General features: G+C 27.8%; 1 protein-coding gene across 1 annotated transcript in view; it reads right to left on the reverse strand.

The window, feature by feature from the left end:
- The window catches only part of LOC111614924 (NEDD8-conjugating enzyme Ubc12-like), a 27,326-nt gene that overhangs the window by 5,972 nt on the left and 10,776 nt on the right, over positions 1–10,578 (reverse strand). The window contains exons 2-3 of the mRNA XM_023356296.1: positions 8,393–8,487; positions 5,851–5,993 (exon numbers count right to left, since the gene is read on the reverse strand). Of these exons, the coding sequence (XP_023212064.1) occupies positions 5,851–5,993; positions 8,393–8,487 (238 nt within the window). The remainder of the gene's footprint in view (positions 1–5,850; positions 5,994–8,392; positions 8,488–10,578) is intronic.

A 10,578-nucleotide genomic window follows, 5' to 3' on the forward strand; every position in this document is an offset into this window, starting at 1 on the left:
TGTATGTAATTTTAGATTGCTTGCTTCTAGTTAAAAGGTCTTTATAAATTTCCTTATATGGTGCTAAGCACTTATGAAGAATAAAGCAAGTATGGAATAAGGGAAAAACATTCGGCAACATCAGAAGCAGAAGCGTCGTGATCTGGCAACATTGAAACAAGTTTCGAGAACGACCATCTGTATCGACAGAAGGCGAGAAGAGAAAATTTACATACTTAAGTACTAATAGTTCACGAAAATAATAATTTTCGTGAACTATTATTACTTAAGTATGTAAAAATTTATTACATTTCATGTTGTACGACGGTTTTACCCAATTCTCAAACTGTGTCAGAGTAAATCCGTGCTATAGAAGTGCCGTGTTATACGGGGGTTACCTGTATTCTGCTTCAATATCACTTTTCTACATATATTGCCTAACTGTTTAACTTTTGTATCATTCTTATTAAACTAAATATTTATTAATTATTTTTTCAAGTCTACATTATCTTCTTTTAATATGTAATTAAATTTCAAAAATTATATAACAGTTAATATATGTAAATGGTAAATGAATTCTAGATTAATTAGTTTTAAATTAAATAAAACACACAACAATATCAACAAAGATTGATTATGATGAAAATTACATATTTGGTTGTTAGCAATAAAACTAAATTTAAATGACCATATTGTTTATTATTCATAAATAATTGATAAGCTTCCAATATATTAATAAAGAAAACAAAGATTTAAGTCTTCAAATATTTTCATAAAATCAATAACTGATACACTTCATTGCTTTATATGCATATTTTAATTCATAAAAACTTTTAATAAATTTATTTACTTGAAATTAATTACATTTTCATATTTATTTAATATTTGTTGATTATATATTATTATTGGTCAATGTAAGTATTAAAATTCATCCAGCTGATACCAATACAGATAATCACCAATTAGTGATATAACATTGACTAAAGACTTTCTTTAAATACTGATGCCATCTTAATTGTTTAATTTTCTCACTATTTAAAATAAAATTTTAAAAATTTGAAATACCTCAAGATATTTAGACAGACATTTCCTTCAAGATCAATATTTGGATGATAAACTGTTGTCTCACACTTCACTTTTGGAGGTTCATGTGGATAATTAGGACTTACCCTAAAGCTGAATATAAACCTTCCATTTCTATAAAATCCCTGAAAATAATAAGTAAGTATACTTAATAATTTTCAATAAATAACGATTATCTTATTCCATATAATTCAGCCAATCAGCTTATTAGAATCTAAATAACATACATTAAAAATCTGTAAGTTGCATACTGAATTACATTAAAGTTATAATCACAAAAAACTTTTTTTATTAATTCATTAAATTGGTATTATTTATTTATAGTTCATTTAAAAGTACTATATGTTTATAATAAAAAACACTTAGTTTACAATAAAATATTACAATTATGGATACATACCATAAAATCTGTATTAAAATATGGTTATATGACAGTTGCATACAGAGGTGTAAAATGTAAATTAGAAATATAGTGAAGCATCAAAAACCTGACTAATTGAGGTCAAAGTCCATCCAGATTTTCAAATACAGTAGACCCCCTATAACGTGGTAGCTACATTTCACTTTATAAGAATTTCACGTTGTAGGAATCCTTAAATACATGAGCCAATCGCAGCCCGACACGTGTGAAGTTTACGGACTACGGCTGTTTGAAAGGTTTTCTTCCATAAAATTAATTGATTCTAGACTAATTCGACTAAACATTTCCAAAACACATAATTTTTTTGGGAATAATCTGTATAAACTATGCTATAAACAAAAAATTGTAGGATTACTTACCAAGTGTACACCGTTCAACATTGCAATTGCTTAAGCTTGTTTTCGGCATGGAGCAGCGCACCAAATGGCGCCCACGATTTCTGATGTTATTTTTCTGCGAAAAATTTGTTGACCTTTGGAGACATCATTAATATAAGTAATTTTTATGGCTGTCGAATAAGAAATGTATAAAATTACAGTACTGTATTAGACTTATGGTACCTAATTTACATACTGTACAGATGATAGTAAACTCAACTTATTCGCCTAAACTCTCTGTAGCGTGTAAGTAGTTCGGCTGCTCGTCTACTATTGGTCCAGATTCGACCAATCCTGTTGCAACACGAGTCGGCGACGATGTTTTAGGAGTCCCTTTTAGCGTCTTTATACAAATACTGTCGCAATTTTTTCGCCACGTTATAGGAATCTCCGTTATAGGAACCCGCGTTATAGGGGGGTCTACTGTATTCTTGTAAATTACCATTTTAAGTATATAAACTCCAAATATAGTGGTAAGCTCATACTTTAAATGCTTCAGAGTTTGAATGCTAAATTCGAGAAAAATTCACTTTGGAGTTCAATGGTTCAAAATTTGAACTGCATGGATAGCGAAAAATGTACTTGAAGTGCAAGTGCAATCTGTTGTGTGCCCAATTTGTCTGTCACTCTTCTGTTACACTTGTATGTTTTCAATGCTTTTTTCATTTTATTTTTGATATTTGGTTACATATATTATGTGTCATTTGTAATTTTTAATTTTCTTCTTGAAATAAATTTCAACAGCTTTTGAGTGCCCATGTTTTATATCCTTTAATTCAAAATTTGCTGAATGGAACTTTTTAAACCATATTTGACCTGTTCAAAGCTCAAGAGCATCTTTCTCATACACATTACAATTTTTTTACTGCTTGTATGGTATTATATCCTTTCTAAAACTCAAAGCAATGATACATTTATATGCTTTCAAGTAATTGTCTTTGTATTTAAATAATCTTAACAGTTTTTTTTTTTTAAACAGACAATGTCATTTTTCACAATTTTCATTGAATCATATAATTATAATAATTTTTGCTTCACTCAGTGTCTCTGTAGGCTATAAAAAATCACTACATTTCCAAACAACACAATATTATAACTTGTATTTCAAATAAAACCCTCCCACAAAATTTTAAATTTTACAAGTTATTTTCTATTTAAATAAATAAATAAATACACACTTACTTCATCTGGACAGATGATTAATTTGAAATTAAGAAGGTCATCAGGGTCAGGAAATTCTATCTGGCAAGTTTTCGGTAAATTCAATTCATTAATGTCTATAAAAATTACAAATAAAAATTTGTCATGAACAGGGTATAAATAATAATAATTTTAATTTAAAAATATATCTGCACTTATTAACAAAAAAACCATTAATTTTGGAAGTAATAAAATAAAGAAAAATAAAAAAGAATTTTTTTCAGTAATACTAACAGTAAATTTAAATTTTATGATCATTATAAAAACTAAACAAAGTGAATTATATAATTTTTTTGTGCTGAATATAAAAAGCTTTTTTATATCATATAAAGATTTTTTGCAAAACAATATATAAATATCTCACTTAGTCTAACTTCATTTAATTCAGGATTCATTATAAAGTGGTTTATAATATGCAATCATTCAAGCAGTGAATTTTGGTTTGATTTAACAAATTACAAAATTTTCTGCTACAGGTAATGTAACAGTATTTTTCTTTTTAGCTGTATGGTTCACTGCCAATTTGTCATGTTTAATATGTTGTTTCTATTGTTCTCTTGCCTGTACAAATAGATATTTATACTGTACTAATAAAATAAAAAATATATTCAATCATTCACTACAATGCAGTCACCACCAAATCTAATACACACAAAANATTTAAAAATATACGGCCAGCTAGTATTCACCCTACTATAAACCCATCGCCTCCCGAGACTTCTATGAGAATGTCCCAAGAAATCCAACTCCAGCTGTGTTCAAGGTCACCCAGCTGTGTAAACAATGACTCATCAGTGTCAAATTTCACAGAAAGGCGAGACAATGGAAAATAAAGTTTGAAGCTTTTTCTTGAAAATTAACGCATTTCTTTCATTTTTAAGTATTTTTTATGTTTAATTAAACATTAACATTAATAATTGCGGTGTACGCAACGGCGTATTTATACGCCGGCTGTCAAGAACGGGTTAAAGTTAAATATGAATGGATATCAAAAAGCTTTCTAATATAGTAGTACATTTGCATTTCCTTGTAAGCAATCAACTCTTAGTTTTGTGATATCTGCCATATTGATTTACAGACATCATAGCAGTTATTTTCTATTGAGTATTAATTAACTTACTATTTCTGTTCACACCAGTAGAAGTTGAAAACATTTTTAATTTGATTTTTTGGGTCTTTAGGCTACAGAAATGGAAAATATTTCTGCAGTATGTTTTTTTTTTTAGATGGGAACATTACCTTTACAATTTAAAAGAATTATTATTTTGATATGTCAATTTGCAAGATTAACTAGTCAGGCAGTCAGTAAAATCAGTCAAGTGGAACAACTGACCAAAAAGGCTTGAAAAACACACCGATTTTCCTATAATTTTAAATAAAATAATAAAAAATAATTTAAAACATCAATTTTTAAATACAGGTAACCCCCGTATAACACGGTAGTTACGTTCCAAAAAATTGCCGTGTTATGCGAATCCGTGTTATACGAAACAAAGAACTAATACAAAAAGGAGGGTTAGGTTCCAAAAGTTAAAAAACATGCTAGTATATTTTCATAATTAAGATAAATATCTTCATTAAAATTTTTTAAAGTGATACATATTAATATAAATTAAACAATATTTTCTTCGTCATCACTAAAAACACTATTAATTAACCGAGAGCGTTTTCTTTTTGGCAAGTTATCCTTATCCTCTGAGCATTTTTCTGCATTATCTTCAGATCCATGCTTTACCTTTTGCAAAATGTATGTAATTTTAGATTGCTTGCTTCTAGTTAAAAGGTCTTTATAAATTTCCTTATATGGTGCTAAGCACTTATGAAGAATAAAGCAAGTATGGAATAAGGGAAAAACATTCGGCAACATCAGAAGCAGAAGCGTCGTGATCTGGCAACATTGAAACAAGTTTCGAGAACGACCATCTGTATCGACAGAAGGCGAGAAGAGAAAATTTACATACTTAAGTACTAATAGTTCACGAAAATAATAATTTTCGTGAACTATTATTACTTAAGTATGTAAAAATTTATTACATTTCATGTTGTACGACGGTTTTACCCAATTCTCAAACTGTGTCAGAGTAAATCCGTGCTATAGAAGTGCCGTGTTATACGGGGGTTACCTGTATTCTGCTTCAATATCACTTTTCTACATATATTGCCTAACTGTTTAACTTTTGTATCATTCTTATTAAACTAAATATTTATTAATTATTTTTTCAAGTCTACATTATCTTCTTTTAATATGTAATTAAATTTCAAAAATTATATAACAGTTAATATATGTAAATGGTAAATGAATTCTAGATTAATTAGTTTTAAATTAAATAAAACACACAACAATATCAACAAAGATTGATTATGATGAAAATTACATATTTGGTTGTTAGCAATAAAACTAAATTTAAATGACCATATTGTTTATTATTCATAAATAATTGATAAGCTTCCAATATATTAATAAAGAAAACAAAGATTTAAGTCTTCAAATATTTTCATAAAATCAATAACTGATACACTTCATTGCTTTATATGCATATTTTAATTCATAAAAACTTTTAATAAATTTATTTACTTGAAATTAATTACATTTTCATATTTATTTAATATTTGTTGATTATATATTATTATTGGTCAATGTAAGTATTAAAATTCATCCAGCTGATACCAATACAGATAATCACCAATTAGTGATATAACATTGACTAAAGACTTTCTTTAAATACTGATGCCATCTTAATTGTTTAATTTTCTCACTATTTAAAATAAAATTTTAAAAATTTGAAATACCTCAAGATATTTAGACAGACATTTCCTTCAAGATCAATATTTGGATGATAAACTGTTGTCTCACACTTCACTTTTGGAGGTTCATGTGGATAATTAGGACTTACCCTAAAGCTGAATATAAACCTTCCATTTCTATAAAATCCCTGAAAATAATAAGTAAGTATACTTAATAATTTTCAATAAATAACGATTATCTTATTCCATATAATTCAGCCAATCAGCTTATTAGAATCTAAATAACATACATTAAAAATCTGTAAGTTGCATACTGAATTACATTAAAGTTATAATCACAAAAAACTTTTTTTATTAATTCATTAAATTGGTATTATTTATTTATAGTTCATTTAAAAGTACTATATGTTTATAATAAAAAACACTTANCTACAACTTCGGTTGTTGTTCGGGATACAGTTCAGGTTTTAACAAAGTTCAAGCAAATACATAATTAGCAAAAAAAAAAAATAATAAACAACGCTTTTTGCCCGCGACTGAAAATTAGACAGAATTAGATAACCCAACAAATAGGGTATAACATTTTTTGCAGAGCTTATCACACCAAGGCCGACTGAAAGAAGGACCAGAACTTTTATAAAAAAAGGGTGATCTTTAATAATCACTTATCAAATTTAGGTAAGTGTGCATTTCGGGTACAAGGACCCCTCATCAGCTTACAAACACATGGTAACAACGTAACAAATACAAAACCAATAACCTGTCAATACATCGGGATAACCCACGTATGCAGTGCACTGCATTTACAATTNTATTAGAATCTAAATAACATACATTAAAAATCTGTAAGTTGCATACTGAATTACATTAAAGTTATAATCACAAAAAACTTTTTTTATTAATTCATAAAATTGGTATTATTTATTTATAGTTCATTTAAAAGTACTATATGTTTATAATAAAAAACACTTAGTTTACAATAAAATATTACAATTATGGATACATACCATAAAATCTGTATTAAAATATGGTTATATGACAGTTGCATACAGAGGTGTAAAATGTAAATTAGAAATATAGTGAAGCATCAAAAACCTGACTAATTGAGGTCAAAGTCCATCCAGATTTTCAAATACAGTAGACCCCCTATAACGTGGTAGCTACATTTCACTTTATAAGAATTTCACGTTGTAGGAATCCTTAAATACATGAGCCAATCGCAGCCCGACACGTGTGAAGTTTACGGACTACGGCTGTTTGAAAGGTTTTCTTCCATAAAATTAATTGATTCTAGACTAATTCGACTAAACATTTCCAAAACACATAATTTTTTTGGGAATAATCTGTATAAACTATGCTATAAACAAAAAATTGTAGGATTACTTACCAAGTGTACACCGTTCAACATTGCAATTGCTTAAGCTTGTTTTCGGCATGGAGCAGCGCACCAAATGGCGCCCGCGATTTCTGATGTTATTTTTCTGCGATAAATTTGTTGACCTTTGGAGACATCATTAATATAAGTAATTTTTATGGCTGTCGAATAAGAAATGTATAAAATTACAGTACTGTATTAGACTTATGGTACCTATTTTACATACTGTACAGATGATAGTAAACTCAACTTATTCGCCTAAACTCTCTGTAGCGTGTAAGTAGTTCGGCTGCTCGTCTACTATTGGTCCAGATTCGACCAATCCTGTTGCAACACGAGTCGGCGACGATGTTTTAGGAGTCCCTTTTAGCGTCTTTATACAAATACTGTCGCAATTTTTTCGCCACGTTATAGGAATCTCCGTTATAGGAACCCGCGTTATAGGGGGGTCTACTGTATTCTTGTAAATTACCATTTTAAGTATATAAACTCCAAATATAGTGGTAAGCTCATACTTTAAATGCTTCAGAGTTTGAATGCTAAATTCGAGAAAAATTCACTTTGGAGTTCAATGGTTCAAAATTTGAACTGCATGGATAGCGAAAAATGTACTTGAAGTGCAAGTGCAATCTGTTGTGTGCCCAATTTGTCTGTCACTCTTCTGTTACACTTGTATGTTTTCAATGCTTTTTTCATTTTATTTTTGATATTTGGTTACATATATTATGTGTCATTTGTAATTTTTAATTTTCTTCTTGAAATAAATTTCAACAGCTTTTGAGTGCCCATGTTTTATATCCTTTAATTCAAAATTTGCTGAATGGAACTTTTTAAACCATATTTGACCTGTTCAAAGCTCAAGAGCATCTTTCTCATACACATTACAATTTTTTTACTGCTTGTATGGTATTATATCCTTTCTAAAACTCAAAGCAATGATACATTTATATGCTTTCAAGTAATTGTCTTTGTATTTAAATAATCTTAACAGTTTTTTTTTTTTAAACAGACAATGTCATTTTTCACAATTTTCATTGAATCATATAATTATAATAATTTTTGCTTCACTCAGTGTCTCTGTAGGCTATAAAAAATCACTACATTTCCAAACAACACAATATTATAACTTGTATTTCAAATAAAACCCTCCCACAAAATTTTAAATTTTACAAGTTATTTTCTATTTAAATAAATAAATAAATACACACTTACTTCATCTGGACAGATGATTAATTTGAAATTAAGAAGGTCATCAGGGTCAGGAAATTCTATCTGGCAAGTTTTCGGTAAATTCAATTCATTAATGTCTATAAAAATTACAAATAAAAATTTGTCATGAACAGGGTATAAATAATAATAATTTTAATTTAAAAATATATCTGCACTTATTAACAAAAAAACCATTAATTTTGGAAGTAATAAAATAAAGAAAAATAAAAAAGAATTTTTTTCAGTAATACTAACAGTAAATTTAAATTTTATGATCATTATAAAAACTAAACAAAGTGAATTATATAATTTTTTTGTGCTGAATATAAAAAGCTTTTTTATATCATATAAAGATTTCTTGCAAAACAATATATAAATATCTCACTTAGTCTAACTTCATTTAATTCAGGATTCATTATAAAGTGGTTTATAATATGCAATCATTCAAGCAGTGAATTTTGGTTTGATTTAACAAATTACAAAATTTTCTGCTACAGGTAATGTAACAGTATTTTTCTTTTTAGCTGTATGGTTCACTGCCAATTTGTCATGTTTAATATGTTGTTTCTATTGTTCTCTTGCCTGTACAAATAGATATTTATACTGTACTAATAAAATAAAAAATATATTCAATCATTCACTACAATGCAGTCACCACCAAATCTAATACACACAAAAATATTTATGACTATAGTTTAACAAAAAAGAAAAAAAACATAATTGTAAGTAAATGATAAAGCAGAATGTTCTTGCACAACTTTCCCAGCACTAATTTTACAAGGTTAAGATTATGTGTGGCACAATCTATTGAGAGATTTTATTAAAAAATAATTTTTATATTATTAATTATTAACAAAAGGTAAAAGATAATTCTGAGGGTAGAGATGAGTTTTAAAAAAAATTGTACTATACACTGCTTGCAGTATGTTGTCAATTTAGATTCAGAAGAACTGAAAAATACAGTTGCTAGCAGCTGCTCATTTTTTTTTGTTGTTGCATATTTTAAGTCTACTTCTGGCTTAATTTTGAATAATCCAAATGATGAATGCAGCATTAATTCAAAAGAGCATATAGGTGTTACTTTGTGTTATAAGCTTTGTATAGAAAGTAGGGAAGGTGATTATAAACACTAAGTAATTTCAATAAAAACATTTAATTAAATTTTGACTTTATATTGCTAGCTATACATTGACAGAATATGAATTTCTTTGACAACCAGATTCATGGCATAATGCATGGTATTTATAAGTAAGTCCAGATGGATGAAAATTCCACATCTTCATTGGACAATAAAGCATAATTTATTCAATTACTGGTAGTATGATTTCAAATGTGGTTGAAAAAGCAATTTTGACTCTTAAAAAAGTCCTGAAATTGAAGTGTTAATTAAAATTTGAGTACTTCTCTGAAAACTGCACTTGTAACAAAACCACAGTACTATTACTCAGACTTTTAACATGTGTTACAATTTTAATTCTCAAATGTTTTTGGTAAAATCCATTTGGTAAATAAAATTTTCATATAAATAGAAATAAATGTATATCTATATAAAAATATAATGTTACTTGGTTAAATTTTAGAATTCAGTTGTTAATTCTAAAAATTTTAAGTTGAGGATGGTCAGATTTGGACCAAAAACATTTCTTTCATTTAATAAAAAGTTGGCTTCCTGATATTAGCAGAATTTATTGCAAACTAGCTTACCCGTTGCGCATTGCTGCGATCTCAGAAGAAAGGAAATTCAAGCAAACTCGTTATGATAAAATTCAATTTACATTTTATCATTTTTATTGAAACTTATTATTATTCATTTTCATCGGGAAAACATTTCAAAGTGTCGTTTCAATTCTATTTATTTATTGGAGTGCTTGTGGATACACGATATTTTTTGTTTTTGTCTGGTGCGTACACGAATAAATCAGAAGGTTTTCCAATGCGTGAGCTGGCCACATACAGTTGTACATGTGAGAAGCACAGATCCTTTAAATTTAGCCCACATACTCACAGAGATTGCCAGAAGTGCAATATTCCCCATTTTTATATATATTTTTTAATCCTTTATAATTTTGATTATTTAATTGCTCCTTCCTCTCTTCCTTGGCATGTTGTGAAATTTCTGATAGTTGGATAATAAACCATTTTATTGTAATTTGTCTTTTTAAATTATTTTGAGTTGATATTAAAATTTG

The sequence above is a fragment of the Centruroides sculpturatus genome, unplaced genomic scaffold, assembly GCF_000671375.1.
Source record: "Centruroides sculpturatus isolate CEXI.00-Female unplaced genomic scaffold, Cexi_2.0 scaffold2138, whole genome shotgun sequence".
NCBI lineage: Eukaryota > Metazoa > Arthropoda > Arachnida > Scorpiones > Buthidae > Centruroides > Centruroides sculpturatus.